Source organism: Zootermopsis nevadensis, unplaced genomic scaffold (assembly GCF_977971745.1).
Source record: "Zootermopsis nevadensis isolate Lab colony 2312 unplaced genomic scaffold, Znev_1.0 Znev_ptg000002l, whole genome shotgun sequence".
In the NCBI taxonomy this organism is placed as follows: domain Eukaryota; kingdom Metazoa; phylum Arthropoda; class Insecta; order Blattodea; family Termopsidae; genus Zootermopsis; species Zootermopsis nevadensis.
Genome location: NW_028259134.1, coordinates 22,418,633 through 22,440,820, shown reverse-complemented (window position 1 = coordinate 22,440,820; position 22,188 = coordinate 22,418,633). Strand labels below are relative to the sequence as shown.

The window sequence follows — 22,188 nt, the reverse complement described above, 5'->3', positions numbered from 1 at the left end:
AGATAAGATAGAAATTCTGCTTATTAATAGGTCAATTGAAAACTGCGTGACTTTTCATTCATTGACAGAATAAAATAACGACTTAATTACGTTTGTGCATACAAGTTAAAAGTTTCTTTTTCTTCTGAAAATAAAAGTTTAGTGACGTAATCCTTTAATTCTCATTCACAGACGACCAAATCGTCAGGCTGTGTTTACAACCTCCATCTTACGAAACGGTCACAGCATTTGTGTTGCTATGATACGATATTCACACGTCAAGCCCATGTAACCGAGAATTTTTAATACCGAAATAATGCAGTAACGTGTTACATCACATTTTACAGTCGGCCTTGAGTTTTATCAGACTCTGTTGATACTTGGTACAATCTCACGCGATTAATATAGCAAAGTACACGCTCCTCTGAATCAGCATCCACCTAGCAACGTGCTTGCATCTAAAAGATGATTATTTTATGGTGTCCACTGGCAAGCGCGAGAGGGTAAATAATCAAAGTGTAGTGGGGGAAGAGGAGGGGGGAAACAAATGAGGTGCGATCTCGGTCTCGGAAGAATTTGGAGCAACGCAGAAGGAAATTTTCGCGAAATCCGTTCAGTTTCTACCGAAAGTTTTATGTGTACTTAAGAATAAATTCCATTCACAGCAATGAAAAAAATATACGCATTTATTTTGATCCACAAGATATACAGCAGTTACTTGTCGTCAACATCATCATCATCATCTTCTTCTTCAAATGACTGTCATTGGTAAAAATCAACTGATGAATTTTCTTCAACACTTGCGAAGAATTTTCAATTATGAAAGACGTGATCTAGGATATTCTCTAAGTTGATGTAAAGATAAATGTTGAGTTAGAGACTGGATAAACCACAAGGGATAAAGAAAAGAGAGAGAAATAATAGGTGAAAGTAGATGATAAAAAATATCTTACGCTGCGACGTAACGTGAAATTATTGCCATCAGAATTCAACGTTGAATGGATAGAACTTGTGGCCTCTGGCACTGGAACAAAATACAAAGTAAAGCTGGTTTAATCATTTATCACCACTTATCAAGAGTAGCTTATCTGTACTGAATTAATGAACAAACAGAATTACCCACATTGGTCTTTATCAGAAAACACGTTTTCTTAATGGAGTCGGTGTAGATTGTGTCTTCCTATTTAAATTTGCTGTTAAATTACGAAACGCTGTCGGACGAGGCAGGTTACTTACTGATCCCTGTGGCAAATCCGAAGATTCTGGTTAAAAGAATCGATGTAGCTCGTATCAGCGTCACTGAGCTCGAAGTCGAAAATATTTATGTTTTCTTGTATTCGTGACTTGGTTACGGATTTCGGGACCGCTGAGATTCCCTGTTGCACCTGCCACGTAACAGAAGAATCATCACAAATTAGGCAATTTCTTTTTTTAAAAGACTTTACCGCGGTGCAAATTCTATTTGGTAAAGCTGCCCCCCGTGTCTAAGCACCATAAGTACTAAAAGATATATAGAAAGTGGAGGTAAAGCTCCACGAATTCAAAACCTCCAAACTTGCTGACGGTTAGTGTTAAGCTTCAAGCTCCAGCCGTTTTGTCACCTAAAATACCTCTTCTGTATTGCCACGACCACAAGGGAAACTGGTAATTTACTACGTAGCGACGTGGAAACTAATCTGTCCTTGCCACTGCGCCCAAACTGGACCTGGAGTCCACCGAGGCCCTTACCCCATGGGTACCGGTTTCTTTTCCACCAAGAGTAAGACGGCCGAGGCGTGAAATCCACCAATCCTCTCGTACCAAAGCTAAAATTACGAGAAGCTTTTCCTCCACTCCCTAACAGGGCCTCCTCACGTGACGTGACTAAGTCACGTACCAGGTACCGAAGCACGACTTGGCCCACGGATTTGCCAACTCGATGCGCCACCTGGTGCAGGCCGGGGTCTTCCAGGAGTCGAGGCATTCCCGCCTTGAGGTAGGGGCTGTCGGGAGAACCCATGGGACTGTACGCGGTGACCTCGATGCCCCGCGACTGACAGAAATTGATCAGCTTTTTCTGCGTCAGGTACGGGTTACATTCGATCTGAAACAAAATGGTGACGTTCACGGGCTAATTCCCCCCGGACGCACGAGGTCGGCTAGATATCGGAAGACCTCAAAACAAAGATGGCATGTAACTGATCAAATTTACGCCTTTGGACCTGGAGATTGGCGGGTTTAACCTCGGCGCTGACCAGCAGTCTTTCTATCTGCTGACTGTTAAAGTTGGACAGACCGATGCTGTGGGTCAGACCCAGATGTACACACGTCTCCATCTCCCGCCACGTGGCCAGGTAGTCCACATCGCTCAATACGATGTTACCATCAGCGTCAGTGGGTATCAGGTCGCCGTCTTCCTGCAACGCGAAGGAATCAGTGCGTGTAACACAATACCACAGACACCCTCTGAACATCACGGAATACTGAATCCCTCTTTACCTTGAAAGCAAATGGCCAGTGCATGAGATAAAGGTCCACGTATTCCAGGCCCAAGAGACTCAGGGATTTTTTGCAGGCAGAAACCACAAGGTCAGGTCTGTGAAATGTGTTCCAAAGCTGTAAATAGATTCAGGGTGTCGTCAGGACTGCGCGTGTTTTTCCATGGAACTAAGACTTGCTCAGGGCTAAACCAATTTTAACTGTCACTTGAACGTTCTTAACACAAACGCTAGAACTACCTTTGAAACTGAAAACAAAGATTAAAAAAATTCACTAAGATCAGCTACTTTCCTCAATTCCTAGGAAAATTAATTTTTTTTTAAAAAAAATATTGACACACTATAATATTTTAATAGGGTAGAAGACACGAATAAACATTTTTAATTCGTAAAATCGCATGAAACAGTGTATTGGACACACATGTCATTTAGAATCCCATGTTAAGGTCAAAGTACCCTTTGGCGGCCATCATAATCACACGGGATTAAACGAAAATGCAGTTCACGGGGAGAGGATGTGTTGAGATCTTCAAACTACCCACAAGATCAGTGACCATACTTTGGGATGAAAGGGGAGGAACGCAGTGGAAATTTGAAAAGCTGAAACATGTAACTTCACGAAGCGTAATTCTTATTTAGAAGATGAAGATGATAGTAGCTTATCTAGTCGATAAATTTCCTGTCTTTAATGGAATCATAAGATACATTGCCATGTTCACAAAATATATTGAACTGGTTTCAAATCATTAAACAAGACGTGAGCGTATATTTTAGAGACAGAAAATAGTTTCGAATTATATTCCGGAAAATATGGTATTTGAGGAAATAAAATAAAAATATTGTAAATCTATTATATCAGTCGTGTTTAGTTAGAATTGATATATTTGTTTGCAATAAATAAACTTCAAGGTCAAAAGCATGAAAAATGGCAAATGTTAGTCTTAAAAAAAGTGCCCTTCAGTGGAATAAAATTTCCACTTCTTCTTGTTTTAATCTTTGACAAACATAAAAGAGTTTGTTGCTGATATCAGAAACATACGCTAATCCACTCTAATCAGCGCCATTTAGATACGCATATTTGAGACTTCGGACATACCAAATAAACCTGTCACGTGGGTACCACGTGTGTGTGTGTGTGACGAATGAAAAGCTGTTAGTCAATCAGCTGGTCAGGAAATTCCTGATCGTTTATGGAACCTTGAGTTTCATTATCGTGTTCACAGACGTCCCGACAATCTTGTTGACAGCTGACAACATCTGCTGACATATCACTCAATCAGCGATACAACCGGCTGTGGAAATTAAAACAGTTACGCAACATAATGAATGTGGACAAGGATTAAGGTGTCCATACAAGACATGGCACGAGGAAACACGTTTCTTCTCAAACAGGATAAATTTTGTGTTCTAGATAACTCACGGGTTCATTACCGCGTCCAAAAGAGCCCGCCACCGGTCCCCTGTACATACCCTGTCACAATATTCAAGTCCCATTTTAATATTATCCTCCCATCCACGCTTTGATCTTAAACGTGGTCGCTTTCATTAAAGTTTATAGACCATAATTATGTACGCACCTCCCATTTTCACCATCTCACCCTCCTTGTTCTGAACATGGTAATGACATTTTTAATATTATCCATCGACCCTTCCTATGCCTTAAATCTGTGTTCTACCCTCGAGATGACAAAACAAGTTTCAAACGCATAAAATATAGTACAATTGTCTGGACAGCAGAGAGACACTTACTTTGCTGGTGATGAATAGGTCCTCCCTCTGCACGACTCCTTCCTGAACCTTCAGCTTCACGCCCTCCCCCACCTCTGATTCATTTCCGTACATGTAGGCGCAATCTAAATGTCTGTATCCCGCGTCGATGGCGTCAACTACCGCTCTTTGTACGTCACCAGGTTTGGACTGGAAACGCGAAACAAGACTGGAAAATGCATCCTGGAGCGCACATTTGCGTCTGCAGATACATTTCTACCATTGCAATGGCGATAACACCTCCGGAATTCTTTATTCCCGTAGAAATCAGATTTATTTCGTTAAATATTTACATTTCATGGAAACATAAAGGCGCATCCTGATATTTGAACATTACAAAAGGAAAGGCCATGACAGACTCATTATCCCTTATGAATAATCCATTAATTGCTCTCCATACTTCAAATTAAGGTTGGTCACACTGTATTCACTTCCGCTAAACAATCAAAGGATTTGTCTGTCTTGGTTGTATCAGTACACTCAAGAATATTGCATCATGTCATTATTACAGCTTATCTCTTATGATGACAAACGAACACACAGAAAGAGCTTAAGTATGACTCAACGTCTGACTTACCTTCCAAGTGCCAAGACCAATAACTGGCATTTTGTAGCCATTGCTGAAGGTTAAAGACGGAACATGTACGGACACCATGCTACTTTGAAACAGCTGCGAGAAGATAATGCGTTCTGTTCGCCACTGCATTCGAACTTGTGACAAGTGACCTTCGTTTGTTTTGACATCAGGGCTACCAATCTGTAAATATTTAAAATTCCCTGTAATCAAACCTAGTAACTAACTGATTAACAAATAAATAGTTTTGTTAATCGTTACTACGACTGCTATTTTCAGTTTTTAATTTACGATGTTTGAGGTGTCATCGAATGAATGGTGAGGAACACGGCACTTAATTTCTGGTCAGTCGCTGCCCTTCTCCCCCCCCTCCCAAAAATGGGAACACAAAACCGTATTACAAGTACCAGACAGACGCTATTTGTCTCATAAATAAAACTATTTTAGTTGTCTTCATGTAAGCCTGGTAGAAAGAGATCACCCGAGACGATCTGGCGTAGATGGAGGGATAATATTAAAATAGATCTTATGAAATTTAGCGGGAGCTTGTGGGCCGGAATCATCTGGCTCAAAATTTTGTAAACGCGATAATGAACATTCAGGTTCTACGCACGATAAGGAATATCTGATTAGCTGAGCGACTATAGAAATTGTAGCGCCACAATCGGCAGCACCAATTCATTTTCGCTACGTTAAATGAGACCCCGCTTATATTTGTCTGCCCTGTTATCCAAGTTTAATTCCAGCTATGAATTGTCATTTACTTTACAATTAAGTTTAACTTATTGAATTACAAATAACTTGAAGCCATTTTCTACAAGCTGCGGTGTCCGAGTGGTTAAGGAGTTGGACTTGAAATCCAATGGGTTCTGCCCGCACAGGTTCGAATCCTGTCCGCAGCGAAATTTTTTTCTTTATTTTTATATTTGCTATTAAACATCATACACATGAATAAATAACGATCGTTGCTTCAATAGAGAAAAAACTAGTTTTTAATTCATGCGTATTACGAATCAAACTTACTGACCTATATTCGAACCATGTTCCAATATTGCTGACTGAAGTATTGTGGTGGGGAGACTATAAGTGAGACATTGCAATATTTGAAGTGTTTAACATGGTAAAATTGTCTTAAAAATTATATGACTTCCCATTTCTCTGTAACACATGACTATTCTCACGTAATCAAAGTTCACTGCCTGCAAATTAACGTCCGTGCATTTCTGTGATACTCGGCATTAAAACGCAAATGTACGATTACTGTGAAGCGAATGGGTATTACGTTATAAACATTATCCTCATGATAACCAACTGATGTAGGATTTGAGGTTTTCATAGCAGTTGGTCATAATCAACTGGATTTAGTCCAAATAGCAACTTCGGTGCCATCTAGTAGACTTCACATAGAATACATAAAGATTTACACAGTTACCTACTAGGTGGCAGACCTAATACTTGGCTCAAGAAACTTTGGAATGAAGGTCTGAACAGATCGATCGCATGTTCGAGCTGAGTCTTTGTTTTGTTTTGGCTGATTGTGCAGAAAAGACACAAAACAACCAAGATGGAATCCATTAGCGGGGTTGAAAGAGAAATTGATAAAGTGTTATCAAAATTCAGTGGCGTTAAAGAACACGCAGACAGAGTTTTAGAGGATCTAATGAGAAACACAGAGTCACTAAAGAACGAAATAGATCTCGGTAAGTTCCATACTGTGACGTAAGTGACAGTTCGTATACAGGTAGCCTATATCATATAAGGTCAAGTTAGTACTCCGTAAATTATATTAACTTTTTGTTGAACAAAGCTGTTATTAGCAGAAAAATACGTAGTAAAACCGTAATCTGTATACTTTTCTTAGTTCCACCAGGCCATGAATTGACAGCTGCCCAGATAGTGATATTGAGACAAACAATGAACAAAATCCGGGATACAGTACATAGAATAGCATCAGAACACAGAGATCTACACAGCACAGTGTCAAAAGTAGGAAAAGCTATTGATAGGGTAAGTTTTATTTTCATACTAAGTGTGGAGTTTTCCAGTATTATGCCTTGTTCTTCAGCTTCAAAGTGTGGTACTTGTCCATATAAAACATGATCCAACATCAGAATCATGAAGACCTGTGCTGGAAGGAAGATTAAGATATGAGGAGGGAGAGGAGATAAAACCACGTGTACACAATTTTTCCCATTAATACGTATTGAGATTTTCTACATTAACCTTTAACAGCATTGGTGTTGCTATTGTCAGTTTTGTTTAATAAAACATTTATGAAAATAAAGCAAATGAAAATCCTGTTAAGTGTAAACTTGAATTGTTTTCCTCTTTGTAGTCTTTTGTAGCAGATTTTGCATCAACAAGTCGTGAAGATGTGTTTTCTGGGTCAGACAAAGTGCAGTTGTTGAACCAAGTGATATGTCAACACTTCTATAGGCAAGGAATGCTGGATATAGCAGATGAACTGGCTCAGGTAGGTCCACATTCTCTACCCATTATAGTAGGACACATTCTTAGTAACCATGACAACAAAGCTATGTTGCCAACTGAATCTAATCTATGTAAAGTCCACAAGATTCATTTCAACATTATCTGCCCTTGTCTGAGAGACAAATAGGTCTATGTAACAACAGCATTTTGATGTTCCATTGGGGAGGGGCACAGTTCACATTTTTGCCACATTGCAAGTGTTTTTTGTTTTTGTTTTTCTTGTTTCTCTAGGCAAATGCTGGGTTAGTACCTTCTTCCACCTTTACCAAATCATCATTTTGTTATTCTTCAATTTAGCAATATAAAACGCATACAGTTGAGGAAACATTAAATAAACATTTTCCTTCTGTATCCTCTCTCGCTTATTTTTTAAAATAACGTTATTAATTTTTGCCTGCCCATTCAGCATTATGTGACCTATGTCGTTAAAGCTCATAAAGTTGAGATAGATGGAAATGGCTGCTCAAGTCTGTAAATTAAAGAGAAATGAAGAGACTTGACATAGTTTGTACTTCTTGGATTCTTTGAAGACTTCACTTGTTCCAGCAGAACAACCACAATTGGCCCCTCTTATAAAAAATATACCCAACCTGATGTGGAGGCCATGTTTTCTTTGTGGTATGGGCTGAATTCATAAGTATTATTTACGAGAGCTTTGGTTATAAGAGTTAATTTCGTGATTCAAACAGGAGGCTGGTTTAAAAATGGAAGATGGAGGTAAAGAACCTTTCTCCGAACTGAACAGAATCCTCGACTCACTCAAGCAGAGGGATCTCAGCCCAGCACTGGAATGGGCTCAGTCACATAGAGAGAGTCTTGACACACAGGTAACAGGGATAACTAACTAACTAGATGGCTTACCGAACCCGAAGGTTTATCACCGAATTAACCAAAGCCCTCTTGGGACAACAAAATCCAGTCTCGTTCAACTCCTGTCTCCCATCCCATAGATACCGCCTGACATTATCCTCCCTTCTACGTCTAGGTCTCCCCAGCGGTCTCTTCCCCTCAGGCTTCCCAACCAATACCCGGAGCACACCTCTTGTCCCATCCATGCGCGCTACATGCCCCGCCCATCTCATTCTTCTCGACTTAATCACCGTGACAATATTGGGGGAGGAGTACAGATTTTTAAGCTCGTCATTTATGGAAAATATGGGGATAGTCTTATGAATTTAAAAAATTTCCTGCCTTTATTGGAAATCAAATTATGTGAATATTTTTATATCATGTACCACACACATGCATTTCTTTCTTAACAGAACTCTTCTTTAGAATTTAAGTTACATCGTTTGCAGTTCATTGACTTGATACAGCGAGGACATACCGGACAAGCCGAGGCGATTCATTACGCACGTACACATTTCCAGCAATTCATTAATAAGCACGAGAAAGGTAAGAAATATTGTGTATTTAAGAAATTAATTATGCAGTTGAGTTTTTTTTTTTTACATTAGATAGTCCAAATACATGAGTTTTCAACCTACAGTGTAGTCTTCTGACAGAAATGAACACTAAAAATAGTTTTTAAAATAAATATTTGTCTGATTCTTCACCATTTAATTTCCTCCTGATCGTACCCTCGTATTTTTGTCACGTATTTCCTCCTTATCCCGTCTTCTCCTCATCCTTTAAACTCTCCCTCATTCTACTCAGACTTATTCTCCTTTTTATTTTTTTTAAAGAGATTCAAAGTCTTATGGGGATGTTTCTGTTCCTGCCAAATGGAATCAATTCCTCCCCCTATAGTCGCCTGCTTGAACCAAACTTGTGGGTTGAGATCTACGATGTGTTTACCCGTGATGCCTGCTCACTGCTTGGTCTAAGTGTGGACAGTCCCCTGTCTGTTTGGTGAGTTGCAACAATTTTCGCGACCTTTTTCGTGTTTGAAGATGGAATACATAAAATTATAATTTTTATCAACCACTCATAAACTGCTTAATTTTGTCTGAGCAAAATACTTAAGTAGAATTAAGTTAAACGCTACAAGACATATACTTCATACTTATGATGCAGTCATATTTGTCTCGTAATGACAGATGGTAAGATGAATACTGAATTGGAATGAATGTGGAAGGAAGTGGTTGAGGTACTATCCTGACATTTGTCTGGTGGGGCTGAGAAAAAATAAAAACAAATGATTAGGAATGACGGTCGATCTCTGGGCCCAGGTTCTAAAACTTGAACCTCCCTAATTGAAGCAGTTATAAGTACGTAATATTCAGCGGCGTTAACATCAGACGTTACCTTTTTAGGACTTACATTTCACACCGGCGTGATAAATCCGAGTGACGGTGTTTTCTCTTGCAGTATAAACGCGGGCTGCACGGCTTTACCGGCCCTCTTGAACATAAAACAGGTTATGCAACAGCGGCAAGTAACGGGGATCTGGAATGGAAAGGATGAACTACCAGTAAGGAGTATTTATAATTTTGGTTATTACATATTTTAATGACGGAGATGCGATATTTTTCCGCATACCAACTGAATGATCTATTGATTAACTGCTAATAATGACTAGGTGGGGTGGTAAGCCAGCAGTGATAGGGTTTATCATCCGTGTTGCAGATCGAGATTGACCTCGGACAGGACAGCCGATATCATTCTGTGTTTGCGTGTCCTATATTGAGACAGCAGAGCACTGAATCAAATCCTCCTATGAGACTTATATGTGGTCATGTGATCTCACGCGATGCCCTCAACAAACTTAGTAATGGCAACAAGTGAGTATGGTAGAGTTTTGCTTCAGATCTCAGTTTAAAGCACATGTTATAAATCCGTATTTAATATTTTTTATATCCTACAGCAGTGGTCCCCAACCTTTTTGTGCCTATGGGCACATTTGATTGTTTATCAGATCGTGGCGGGCACCAACCAATTAACAAAGCCAAATTTTCTTTTCTCTGGACAAATAAGATACGGACACCGAATGATACGCAAAACAACACGACGTTTAATGATACAAGAAACCGCGCAATCAAAAATACGTAGTTTTATAAGTACAATTATTATTACTCAAGTGGGAAGTTAGTGTGATGTTTGGCGCTGCATTTCATCGGCCAGTTTTTTCAAATTTGGGAGTGTAGGATGATGTTGCTGCTCGAAAACAATCGTCAAGATGGACGTCAGTAAGTCGAGAGCTGTGCTTTGATTTTAAAATGTTCGTAGTTGAACAGCCTTCATTATTCAGTATAACCTCTTTCCGTAACAACGCGGGCACCCAGAAAAAGCCTTGACGGGCGCCTGCGGGCACCGCGTTGGGGACCACTGTCCTACAGAGTATGTAAAGGTGTAAATTACACATGAGGAAAGAATATACCGCATTTTATCATGCAGTTTTCACACACACACACATTTCATTTTGAAATAAAGGAAAACTTAAATCCTCGTTATATTTAGTGCATTCCGTTCTCACATACAAAAGATGGCGTTATTGAAAAAATATAGTCACCAAAATGTAAGTGCAATTACAGGCCGTCCTGTGTTTGCATCTCATTCTGCAAAGATGTGCACCACTTTTACCAAGTTTTTGTCAAAATGAATCTGTTGGCACTTGACATCCATGACCAAACCTGAGAGCAGACATTCTGCTCAGTAGTCGCAAAGAAGAAATTATTTTCCTTCAAACCACTAGAAATAAAGGAAAAATATTTACTTCATGATAAATATTGAATTTGTAGTAATGGCAAGTAAAGGGCTGGCATGTGCAGGTAAGTCGTAATGCCTGTATTTTCTGTTTCAGATTGAAGTGCCCATACTGTCCAGTTGAACAAAATCCATCAGATGCTAGGCATATATTCTTCTGAGTGTCCATTCTACCGCCCCTCAAATAGCTGTATTTAAAAACCTTTTGTACTTCACTACATTTGTGGTGGACGTACTATGTAGAATTTTTGCCTTAACAGTATCAGTGGAACGTGCCAACTGCAGTATTCACGGTGCTCGACTTGTAAACAACCATTGTACAGACGGGGAGACACAGAATCCATGCGCTGGAATTTGTCGTGTTAACACTTTCATTGCTAGTGCTGCTGCTGTTACATAACAGAGAAGCAGAACGCTTGTTGAAAGGAGGGCATAAAGAAGTGACTTATATGCTCATTAATGATTCTTATAAGGCCAATAATTTATCTCGAATGCCAAAATATATCTATCGGAATTTTGCTTTCGCCGGTGTTTAAAAAAAATGAATGAATTAAAATTAAGACTCTTCTGCTATCTTCCTACATGTCGCTCCCCCGTCATCTTAAATTCTCGCACTTTCTTCTCTGTATCTTTCATGTTCTTGCCTCATTGTCTTTTTTCTTGTTCTGTGTTTATTGTGTCCCATTTCAACCTATTATTCAGTCAGGACCTCATCGTGTTTATGTGCATGAAAATTTGATAAATTTTCATTTTAGCTTCGTACACTTTCACAGGTCCGAAAGCCACGATTATGTAATTGTAGCTCGTGTATTTGTTTAGTTTCAGTCAAATACTCCGTTTTTGCATCTCATAAGTTATGTTCGTTGTGATAATGGATTCTTGGTCTCTTCCTGTCTCATGAAAGAATATCTTTTTTATACTTTTTGCCCTTTGACTTAAATGTAAATATACAGTAATAAAGTTTCCATAAAGGGAAGATATTTTTCAAAAGTAAGTCATCCTGTATTATGAAGTTAAAGAAGACATTGTAGTCTTTTGTGCATTCTTTTTATGAAACGTAGTGGGCGAGAGGTGTCTGTTCATCAGTCCTTATCATCCGTTTCATGTCTTAAATTATTGAATGGGTTAAAGTGGAATTTAATATTGAATGGTCTGCATCGTTAGTTGTTTGGTGAACTTTATTTTGGATTATCAATCCCAACATTACCCAGTTTACATGAAGCTCAAATCAACTCACAAAATGTAAATAAAAAAACAAACAAAAAAAGTGGTGTAGCGTAAAATAAAGACCATATTTAATGTACAGTACACCCTCACCATCCACAGGGTTTACATTCTTGAACCCCCTCCCCCCCCCCCACAAATGGTAGAACAGTAGTGCATGAAGATAAGACCTTCAGGGAAAAATGGGGTTAAGGGAACCAAAAAATAAATTAAACTTATTATGTATAATTAATGAATAATAAATATTAAAATATCAGTGCCGGTGTTTGTTTGGATGCTGCTGTGTTCTTGGCTGAAAGTCATCCAGGGGATTGAACGCAACTGAAAAAAGTAGTCGTAGTACGCGTTGCAACTGCCCTTCTGCACGCGACTCGTCTTCTTCTTTGGGAACCATAGGATTAAAGCAGGAAGTTTGTCAAAATGTTGTCAGGACTGGATTTTGTTACATCAGATTTATTTTTGTTTATTTATCACCTATAATGAACTCTGAACAAGAAGTTTAACAAGTATTTTGCTAATAACTACCGAGTCCATCAGCTCTCAACATGTTCCCACACTTTTTAACACTACAAGATTTGTCCGTCGTACTTTTTCCGAAGAACCAAAAACGCAACTTGCTGGCACTGAAATGACAAGAGATTGAGCTACGTCAGCTCCCATACATTCTGCGGGACATAATATTCCTTATCACTAGGCACTGAAGCATATCAGATGTGTGGTAAATGGTAAAAGAAAAGTAAAGTAAAGCTGTCCCACTATACGCCATGTAGGCGCTTGGGGGGAGTGGAGGTATAGCTCCTCTCTTCCTTAACCTCGGCACTAGAGGGGGTGAGTGGTCAGCATCATGCCCCGACCGTACTTAACCCCGGGAAAGGACCACGGTACCCATTGGATAGGAGGCTGGGTGGGCTCCAGAGCCGGTTTGGACGCAGAGGCTAGAGGAAAAATCCTCTGCCCTCGTTGAGGATCAAACCCCGGTCGCCCAGTCTGTAGCCAGTCACTATACCGACTGAGCTTAAGGTAAGTAAATTTCAAGGGAGATAATAAAAGTTAGACGGAGATGAGCTACATCAACAGAAAGTACAATATAATATGAGAAGGAATATATCTTTACCAGAAAACAAAATTTAATACCATATTCTAAGAACAAAAATAATGTCACATCTGTATTTAGTATACCCAATACTTGCATTTTATTTAAATGTACAAAAACATTCACAAACGTTCTTACATTTCCTGTACCTACCATTATTCTGCTTGTTTCTCATCCAGTGATGATACATTAGTTTGTCGTTGCTTCTCAAATATCTCCTTCAACTGCTCTGTTGCGGTCTTTGGTAAATACACAGGGCGAGACAGACTCTCCTGCAAAACAGAAATAGCTCTCTTAATTTTCTGTATTTGAAATATATTAACATCATTGTTAACAACTCACATTATATGGCATCAAAACTGATGATTAAACTTTCCTACAGACACGTTCATGTACACTGTGTTTAAAAATCCTTACATCAAGAACATGGCTGTCTTCCAGGATTCTGGGCCGTGTAGTCTGGTAAAAAATACCAATGTTTCGCAGCTGCAGTATTAAGTTCCGAAAGTCTCAGTTATATAAACGAGAAATCGTCAAACCCAACCAAGCAAAACAATCCTTGGTAAGACAGCCCACTGGTTTGACGATCAGAACTATTTGTTAAATGAATCAATTTATGTACTCCAGGCTTCTGGTCTACAACAAAGGTCCAACTTACATTTGGAAACTCCACGACGTTAAGATGAGGATCCCTGTTCACAAACGGGCTCCACGGGCCCTGTATCGAGGGGCAATCTGTGTGCCACATCTTCCTCAACCTGATTATCTGATTCCCTGATTCTGTGCGAAGTAAGTTCACCCACTTGATTACTTCATCTCGGGAATGGTTGTGGCAGTTCACATACTGTCTCTCTCCGTTCACTACAAAAGGAAACAAACATTCATATGCTGATCACAAACTGAGTGCATAAGCACCATGTAAACTGAAGTATTCAAACGTCAGATAAATGATGGAGGCAGTAAGCAACTGTTATGAGCAATGGTAATTATTAACATGGTGTTGAGACAGCTTTCCTCTTCCACCGTAACTATAAGTAATCAGAATCCAAACAAGTTACTGTGTCAAAAATGAAACTCACAGTATTCTGCTGAGAGACATGGAGAATGATGTCTTCTTGGCTTAACATATACAACTATACCAGGATAATTGTGGGCAAAGTCCAGCAGATCCTTCTCTATAAACTCCCTGAAATATAAAATCACAGATTCACTTTCTCATTCAAGCACAAAACAAGTTGCATAGCTGCACTTTGATTCAATTTCACATACCAGTGTTACAGATACCGACTTATCAATTTATGTGACTCAACCCACTAATGGCAGACAAAATATCTTGGTACTTCTTAACAATAAGTACACTGCAGTCGTGGGAACTTTTGAAATGAGAATGACACTTGCATCATTAAGGGAAGGATTTCAAAATTGTGTTTATCTTATATCAAACAGTGAAGGTTCTTCAATTACTCTTTAACTTGTACCGCACAAGAAACTTTTTGAAATTCTGTTAAACTTGTCCTCTGAATTGTTGGTAACCACCTACAAAATTATTCAGTAACAGAAGCCATAAGACTACAGAGGATACAGATTGGGGGGGTTTCTTGGACAAGGTGCTGAAGATACATTCAGACCTATAAGTAAGGAAGTGGCACAAATATGGACAAAAACGCATAATGAGAAGCAACGTGAGTTCCACTTTTCACCAAGTGTTGTTAGAGTGATCAAGTAACGTAGAGTGATGGCTGGTCCATGTAGTATATGGCCCATGTGGTATTTGATTCATGTATACAAAAACCTTAAGACCAACTGGGAAATTCAGACATGAATGAATCGAAAATCTGCAGTGCACAATCCATGTTCATTCCAATTTAAATCTGCAAGGAAAATATAAGCCATACTACGATTGTTTCCAATGCCAAGAGGGCGAATTTTGACCAACATAACCTATACAATCCAAACCACATGTAATAAAACCAAGCCAATATCGTTTCAAGTGATTCTGCTTACGTCCTTCAAACCAAAGAATGTAATTTTTCGAGATGATAATCGTGTTTTTTTACCTTACTCCTCTACTTGATCCATTACTTTTACAGAATTTTATTGTAATTCTTTGCAATTGGCAAACAAACCGGCCTATACCGTTTTGCAACGGTGCTCGGGGGAAACCCGAGGGCAAAAACAAATGCGAATTAGACATTCAAAATGCTAAATACGAAATTTCAATCCACATAAACTGGTTTCACATGTTACAACTTCACTATATTTTTATATGATTTGTAAATTAAACTCCCTAAATGATATGCACCAAACTATTCCAGCGCATAGTATCTTTCTTCTGTTAAGAAAACAGATGGTTCCACATTCGTTACAGTGATGTCCTAGAGCAACCAATCAGAAAGGAAATGTTATCAGTTGTTTGGCCTTTTTTGTTTTTTTGAGGAGAGGCGGTAATAACAGTCTGGCGGTAAGCGATCTACAGGTATATACATGTGATTAGTTGCTCCGTCTATATAAGTTCTTTATTCACATTCTGAAACTCTCTAACTAACATATTTTGGTATTTCCATAACTAGAACGTTTCTATCTAAATATATGTAAAAAGTATATGGTTTACCAATAAGGGAATTTAAACTAAATTAGGCCTAACTTAAAAATTAAGATAAGGATTTCAAGTGAAGTGAATTAAAATTATATGAAGTGCTGGGTATTAAAGTAAGTGAAGTTCAGTAAAACGGCATATTCCATTTAAAATGCTCTTTGATTTTAAGTGTAAGTGCAGTAAATTGATTTCCACGTGAATGAACTTTATTGTAAATAACCAAGAACTCTTTCAAACTAATTCTGCTGTACACAGTGTCAACACAAGGAATAAAAATCAGCTTCATAGACCAATTGCCAACCTCTCATGCTTTCAGAAGATTTCATATTATGCAGGAATCAAAATTTTCAATAGTCTACAATCAAATCTTGTAAATAAGAAGGAGCAATTTAAGGCAGCATTAAAGAGATACTTAATTACACACTCCTTTTACTCTGTCAATGAATTTATGTTGTTTACAAATAAGTGATAAATTTTCTTCTGTATGTAATGGGTGGATCTATTTGTAGCTTATCATTTCTTTAGGTGAACCCTTTGTTTTGTATTATGTGTAATTTATATAGTAGTATGAATTGTACTTTATAATATGTAATATTATTATTATTATGACTTTTTCCACATCCTATTGTCATCTGACTGTCTTATGAATCCATGGAATGTAATAAACTATTATTATATTATACTGGAATTGCTGTTGACTTCAAGTATAATATTATTTGGACACACTGTGTAAATATGAATTTGTTTTCTTATGTTGCTTTTAAAGTGCACTAGTGTTTGTTGTATTGTAGTTTGAATTGAACCCAAGTTATATTTTAACACACAGTTGATAAAGTGTCATTACATAAACACTTGATAACATTCAGTCTTGTGTATTTTTTCACAGATTGGCGTTTTCTGTAATTACAACTCTAAGTAAGAGTAGTGACATTTCCATATTTAGAGGTCCTGCGTTCAATTCTCTGCCTGGTTCCCTGGTAATATTTTGTGGTTTTCTTTAGACGCTGTAGGTAACGTTTCAGCCACTTTATTCATCACTATTAAAATTTAACCCTGTAAATAATATGAGTTGAAGAAGTATAATTTATCAGCCAAGAAACAAACAGAATAACAACTGTTGTGGTTTTATTTTTTCAGAAAATTTGATTGTCAAAATGCTTAGCCAAGAAGATGTTGTAACATCCACCAAAGACAAGATGCCATATTTCCCTATTTGTATGTCTGATATGAAAGCACCAACTGCCAAGTTCATACAAAGTTATTACTTTCGGGTGCTGGAAGTGTTCGGAGTGGACGTGGACAATTTGAAAGAGCCGTCACCTGAACAGGTGCAGGAGCTAGACTATTCAGATGCATACAGACCTCCGCTGCCTCTTTTAAACTTATATTTTGCTCTGTCCTATATATATAAACACATCTTTGTGGATAATTTTTCAATAATGGATATAACTGAACCAAGTAAGCCCTGAATTATTTTGTTCTTTAGTAGAATAGTCTAGAATTTATTTACATTCCAATAGATCCATCATAGTTCAAGCCAAGCACGTGGAACACATCATAATACAAATACTTACGCTCAGCATAGATAAAATACCGATGCATGTCTAATTCTGACCGAATTGCTCTTTAGCTCCTCAACGGACCCTGTACCTGATGAATGCTATGGATGCGTTTCACACATTTGCTGACTGGAAAGCTCAGAATGTGGAGAATATTTCTGCAGAGTTACTTCAACGTAAGGCAGAATGTGATGAGTTACGAGCTCAGTGTGAGGAACTTAAAAAGGAATTGAACATGACTGCAAGCGAACGTGCCCAGAGAGAAATGCGGAAGAAAGAGGTTTGTGTATACGTACATTCACTGCCATTTCAAACTCAAAGTGAAATGAACCTGCATTTCTGTTTCAATTTACGTACTGTTAACAGGACTCCAAAATATGAAGCGGAAGTGTAAGATGTTTGGTCACCATGTGGTTCCTCTGGGATGTTAGTGACCACCTAGGAAACTAACTAGCTGAGTAACTAACAGACAGAAGAAAATGCCCGAGAATATGCATCAGATGTTTGTTACTGTTCAATATTTGCAGTGAATGTGAATATATTTGTGTGTGTTACAGTTGTTCGCCGCAGATGAGGAGACAAGAAATGAGATTCTCCAGTTGAAGAAAGAAGACGCTGAAATTCAGGAGGACATGGCCTTGTCTGAAGCTGCCTTTGTGAAGGCAGAGCAAAAGAATGAAATGCTACAGGCGGAATATCAAAAGGTGTGACGTCGGGAATTTGGAATCGATCAGGCCTGCGCTAGTACTGTATAAGATTCTGTTAAATTATTATTATTAATTGGCTGGTTCTTACAAGTCTGTTGGTGTTTGCAGCTGGGTGCAGAAGTATCGGAACTGCGAAATCAAATTGTTGAATTCCCTGACCAGCTAGTAGCAGATCTAAATCGTCTGCGGGAATTAAAGGAAAAGGTCGAAGCAGAAAAGCAGCACTTAGCGGAGGTTAAGCAGGAAAAGGATCGACAGAAGGAATTGTATGAGAAATTTGTGCGCATGGGGGAAGAGTGTGAAGTCAAGCTGAAGGACATACTTGCTACTGATGAGCGCATCAAGTGAGTTCCAACGCGTTCAGTCAAGGCACTTCATATGCTTATCTAAGAGAATGCTGATTCATAAATATGTATCACTTTCCACAAATATTTTAATGTAAGACTTGAGGTTCTCACAGCGGTGAGTATGAAGATATCCGTCTTCTGGGTTGTTGCGATGTGTAGTCTGGTCGATGTTAACCAACGTTTCAGAGGTCATACTGCCTCCGTCATCAGGGCGATGAATATGCCAATAGGGTGTGAGGTGCTAGGTTTATAGGCCTGCTCCCATTGGCTCAGGGCAGGCTACACCTTTCACTTTCTGGCCTATAAACCTAGCACCTCACACCCTATTGGCATATTCATCGCCCTGATGACGGAGGCAGTATGACCTCTGAAACGTTGGTTAACATCAACCAGACTACACAGCGCAACAACCCAGAAGACGGATATCTTCAAATATTTTAATGTTGTTTTACTTCCTGAGGTGTGAGGTTCTTGATTCTGATGCTGTGTGGACTTATACATAAGAGAGACATGCTGTCTCCATCTTCAACACTTCTACCTGACAACAGTCACTATGATATTACTTTGCATGTTTTGCTTATTGAGGAAATCCATTTTCCCATTTGTTTCATTTCTGAAAATACTGAAGGGGTTTTGATGAGGTCTGACAATTATGGATTCACTCCAAAAGTTGTTTGTAAAATGTAATTTTTGTTTGTATCAGTCAAATGAATTACATTAGGCTCTTATGGAACTTAAATTATGATCTTCAAAATGGTTCACGTTAAAATGTTCCTGCGTAACGTAAAACATACGTCTCGTCAACGTCTGTGTATTTTATTTGCGGTACTTTCTGATATGCCGAGTGTTTATAGAAGTAAAATAAAAATAATTTGTGGTTTACAGAGTGTGGTACATGCAGTATGATCAGCAAAAAATAAGTTTGTATCCTTATTTCTGTATCTTCGGTAAATTAATGTCAAGATCATAAAACAATGCACAGTTGGATTAGATATTTCCATTCTTATGTTATTTGCTTCCAGTGGATAGTCCCATATGAAATGGAAGATTTAAACCTGTACGTGAAACAAGTTTCAATGTTTTTCTATAAACTCATTCACAAAATGTTTTCCAACTTTGCAGTAAACTCGATAAAAAGCAGGAGAGAAGCCAAAAGAAGAAAGAGGCTTCCACAACGAAAGAGCAGGAAATGAACAAGAAGATCCAAAATTCGCTAAAAAAGATAGCTCGGTTGCAGGAACAGAAAATGGCTGTCGGCCTGCAGTGGGAAAACAGGAAAACGGCACTCGCGCAGAATATCGAGGAAAAGACCAGGTGAACCAGCTGAATCGGTATCTTAGCTGCCTAAGTTTTCAAAGATCAGGGTACTGGCTGTCCAGACAGGTTCCTTCATACCATTCATTCAAATACGAAGTTAATCCCTTGACATGAACCACCACCACTTTCTTCCTTAACCCTGCTTTCACCATACATGATCCTGTCATGTCATATATCGTCCTAAACAACTTCAGAATTTGTTATAGCATCATTAAATCAGTCATGTTCATGGCATGAAAACCTGTATTGCATGTTCTGATATAGTTTATTAATTTCTATGAAGGATGGAAATTAATTTTTCACATAATATTCTATATTTGAATTCTGGGAAAAGTTTAAAGCGACACATTTTAATGAACCTCGGCATGAATTACATGCCACTTAAAATATAAAATGCCAACAGTGACATCTGCGTGGCAAAATTTCAAAGTTTCAAGGTGTGGCATGCACGCCAGTTAATGTGATGTCCCCAAAAGTATGTGACATTAGGTCTTTAATAATATGTAACATATTCGTATCTTTGTAGAATAAGACAGCAACATGGGAGTCGTGCAGAGATTATATTTTTTATTTCCCATTGGTAGTGATGGACCCAACTTGAAATTGTATGAAACTTTATTATATGTTCAGAATTACAAACGTGGAGTTTGTGCAAAATTTTGAGTTTATATCTACCAAATTTAATGTGCTAGTGGGAGAGAGAGTATTCGGAAAAGGATAAGTAAATTTCGTAATTTATAATTCATCCCAGCCCGGTCATATCAGCCAAATTCAGAAAATAGGTGTCTTCTTTCCAATACTTTACATATTTTGCTACTTTGCCATAAAAAGAAATTACAGATTGGCTACCAGAACCTTATTGGCAGGGCGAGGTGTTAATACAGGAAGTGCGTTATACTGACCATCCCGCCACTTAAATCATCAGACTTTCTGGATGTGTATTCCAGGGAGAAAATGCTTTTGAAGAATAAGTTACGTGATGCGCTAGATAAAGTGGCTGACATTTCAGCGAAGAGAGAGGAACTGGACGAAACATTCAACTTACTAGAACGACAGAATGAGGAACAGAACAAAGCCTTTGATGATCTATACGAAAAGAAAACTTCAGAGGTGAGCATGGTTCAACAAGCTGTTACGTTGTTTATTTGCTTAACGTGATGGAACACTCTAATCTTGATTTCTCAATACATAATTTGATTAGCTGTAGTTTTTTTTTTTGTTTTAGCAAGATGCTTCTATTAAGAAGATACAAGATGCGCAAACCCAGCTTCTTAAAAACCTGAGAAGACGCATATGATCTGGCTTTTAACAAGAGGCAACCCAAGTTCATGTAAACTGTGTGTGCTGTTATAAATTCTCTTATTTCAGAACCCAAATAAATGTAAATGGTCTCTTTACTGCTGTTAACTTTGAAATGCTGCATTAAATCAAAACAAAGTTAATCTCTTTTATTTAATACCACTGTACTCAAATTTTCATCACTCCTATCAGTGACAAATGTGGATCTGATTTTCAATTAAAGGCAGTTATTAATAATTCATGCCTTTAGTTACAAATCAGATCCTCAATTGTGTTCTTAAATAACCATTAGTATTAGTAATTAACAAGATAAAGTATGAAATGCAGAAAAACAGCCTTTTCCTTAAATACTGCAATGGCTAAGGAGTTAAGAAAGCATGGCAGTATCTGATATACGAGCAGATACAGCAGTCTGTAAATACAATGTAAGTTAAGACACTTTCATGAGGAAGGCCCTTGAAGTGTTTAAATATGCCCATATGACAATAGTTCGCAAGCTTGTCAGTCAAAAAAGGAATGCTATCCTACTTCATCATCAGAAATACCTGTGCCTTTTGTAGTAAAAATTGAAATTTGTCAAGGACTTATTGGGCAAAAAGGTATTTTCATAAATATATCAAAAACTTCTATTTAATTCCTGATCAGAAGTGTATCTGATGGCTGAAATCTCAAATCTTAAATCATGACATAAAAGTATTTTAGCCAGCACTAAACAAGTATCTCTTATCTCCTACACAGTAGGATTTAAACAATAATTCTCAGTTATTACAAATACATATAACATGCATTAGGATTCCTTGATGTAATTACATTTCTGTAATACAATATTATAACATGTGTCTGTAAATAGCTGTTATAACTATGCGATTAATCTGTTGTATGGTATATGTATTATGACATATTCTACATCCTTTGCTTAGGCCCTATTAACGCTCTATGGAATGTACATAAATTCTATTGTATTCTGCTCATTTTTTAAGCACATTATCCTTATCATGATAGGTCATTCAGAATAATAGGTTTAATGATGCTCTGTTTTGTATCTCTGGATTTCGATAAATTTAATTTCAACTTTATACTGTTTTCCTATTAATGGTAATCTGTAGGCCCACTT

The 22,188-nt window shown here is 38.1% G+C and overlaps 4 protein-coding genes and 1 non-coding gene across 11 annotated transcripts; 3 read left to right on the top strand and 2 right to left on the bottom strand.

Moving 5' to 3' along the window:
• Positions 1-647: 647 nt before the first annotated feature.
• Positions 648-4,979, bottom strand: LOC110840009 (1,5-anhydro-D-fructose reductase). 2 transcript variants are annotated; one of them, XM_022084673.2, is made up of 7 exons: positions 4,801-4,977; positions 4,206-4,373; positions 2,458-2,574; positions 2,181-2,375; positions 1,856-2,062; positions 1,216-1,364; positions 648-1,003 (listed from the first exon to the last, which is right to left on the bottom strand). In XM_022084673.2, exons 1-7 carry the CDS (start codon positions 4,927-4,929, stop codon positions 961-963), a joined length of 1,008 nt encoding a protein of 335 aa, XP_021940365.1. In that variant the 5' UTR covers positions 4,930-4,977; the 3' UTR covers positions 648-960. The 2 variants fall into 2 exon arrangements, with proteins under 2 accessions (XP_021940365.1, XP_021940366.1); XM_022084674.2 differs by lacking the exon at positions 2,458-2,574 and having other exon boundaries at positions 4,801-4,979.
• A 638-nt stretch (positions 4,980-5,617) lies between these two features.
• Positions 5,618-5,699, top strand: TRNAS-UGA (transfer RNA serine (anticodon UGA)). Its single transcript has one exon. It is a non-coding gene; the product is annotated as a tRNA-Ser (tRNA).
• A 565-nt stretch (positions 5,700-6,264) lies between these two features.
• Positions 6,265-11,926, top strand: Sou (required for meiotic nuclear division 5 protein souji). Of its 2 annotated transcripts, none has more exons than XM_022084671.2 (9): positions 6,265-6,497; positions 6,668-6,804; positions 7,133-7,270; positions 7,977-8,114; positions 8,550-8,682; positions 8,973-9,138; positions 9,598-9,700; positions 9,856-10,010; positions 11,030-11,926. In XM_022084671.2, the coding sequence occupies exons 1-9, from the start codon at positions 6,362-6,364 to the stop codon at positions 11,091-11,093; spliced, it is 1,170 nt and encodes a 389-aa protein (XP_021940363.1). In that variant the 5' UTR covers positions 6,265-6,361; the 3' UTR covers positions 11,094-11,926. The 2 variants fall into 2 exon arrangements, with proteins under 2 accessions (XP_021940363.1, XP_021940362.1); XM_022084670.2 differs by having other exon boundaries at positions 6,266-6,497; positions 6,659-6,804.
• Positions 11,927-12,589: 663 nt separating this feature from the next.
• On the bottom strand, positions 12,590-15,603 carry mRpL43 (mitochondrial ribosomal protein L43). The gene is made up of 5 exons (XM_022084676.2): positions 15,307-15,603; positions 14,329-14,435; positions 13,908-14,110; positions 13,403-13,521; positions 12,590-12,779 (listed from the first exon to the last, which is right to left on the bottom strand). Exons 1-4 carry the CDS (start codon positions 15,441-15,443, stop codon positions 13,405-13,407), a joined length of 564 nt encoding a protein of 187 aa, XP_021940368.1. The 5' UTR covers positions 15,444-15,603; the 3' UTR covers positions 12,590-12,779; positions 13,403-13,404.
• On the top strand, positions 15,600-21,217 carry LOC110840006 (uncharacterized). Of its 5 annotated transcripts, none has more exons than XM_022084669.2 (9): positions 15,600-15,725; positions 16,732-16,822; positions 16,983-17,303; positions 17,476-17,684; positions 17,962-18,108; positions 18,220-18,455; positions 19,581-19,772; positions 20,723-20,885; positions 21,001-21,217. In XM_022084669.2, exons 3-9 carry the CDS (start codon positions 17,000-17,002, stop codon positions 21,070-21,072), a joined length of 1,323 nt encoding a protein of 440 aa, XP_021940361.2. In that variant the 5' UTR covers positions 15,600-15,725; positions 16,732-16,822; positions 16,983-16,999; the 3' UTR covers positions 21,073-21,217. The 5 variants fall into 5 exon arrangements, with proteins under 5 accessions (XP_021940361.2, XP_021940360.2, XP_021940358.2 ...); XM_022084668.2 differs by having other exon boundaries at positions 16,732-16,851; XM_022084666.2 differs by having other exon boundaries at positions 16,732-16,855.
• The last annotated feature ends 971 nt before the right edge of the window (positions 21,218-22,188 follow it).

What these genes read in the sequence shown, in the direction of transcription:
- LOC110840006 (XM_022084669.2), top strand. Translation starts at nt 17,000, where the DNA reads ATGCTTAGCCAAGAAGATGTTGTAACATCCACCAAAGACAAGATGCCA. An exon ending in AATGGATATAACTGAACCAA is followed by an intron (nt 17,304 to 17,475) that starts GTAAGCCCTGAA and finishes ATTGCTCTTTAG; the next exon opens with CTCCTCAACGGACCCTGTAC. An exon ending in GAGAAATGCGGAAGAAAGAG is followed by an intron (nt 17,685 to 17,961) that starts GTTTGTGTATAC and finishes TGTGTGTTACAG; the next exon opens with TTGTTCGCCGCAGATGAGGA.
- mRpL43 (XM_022084676.2), bottom strand. Translation starts at nt 15,443, where the DNA reads ATGTCTAATTCGCATTTGTTTTTGCCCTCGGGTTTCCCCCGAGCACCG. An exon ending in ATGTCTCTCAGCAGAATACT is followed by an intron (nt 14,111 to 14,328) that starts GTGAGTTTCATT and finishes TTCCTTTTGTAG; the next exon opens with TGAACGGAGAGAGACAGTAT. An exon ending in ACGTCGTGGAGTTTCCAAAT is followed by an intron (nt 13,522 to 13,907) that starts GTAAGTTGGACC and finishes TCTGTTTTGCAG; the next exon opens with GAGAGTCTGTCTCGCCCTGT.
- LOC110840009 (XM_022084673.2), bottom strand. Translation starts at nt 4,929, where the DNA reads ATGCAGTGGCGAACAGAACGCATTATCTTCTCGCAGCTGTTTCAAAGT. An exon ending in TTGGTCTTGGCACTTGGAAG is followed by an intron (nt 4,374 to 4,800) that starts GTAAGTCAGACG and finishes TCGCGTTTCCAG; the next exon opens with TCCAAACCTGGTGACGTACA. An exon ending in ACTGGCCATTTGCTTTCAAG is followed by an intron (nt 2,376 to 2,457) that starts GTAAAGAGGGAT and finishes TTCGCGTTGCAG; the next exon opens with GAAGACGGCGACCTGATACC.
- Sou (XM_022084670.2), top strand. Translation starts at nt 6,362, where the DNA reads ATGGAATCCATTAGCGGGGTTGAAAGAGAAATTGATAAAGTGTTATCA. An exon ending in CATTAATAAGCACGAGAAAG is followed by an intron (nt 8,683 to 8,972) that starts GTAAGAAATATT and finishes TTTTTTTTAAAG; the next exon opens with AGATTCAAAGTCTTATGGGG. An exon ending in GACAGTCCCCTGTCTGTTTG is followed by an intron (nt 9,139 to 9,597) that starts GTGAGTTGCAAC and finishes TTTCTCTTGCAG; the next exon opens with TATAAACGCGGGCTGCACGG.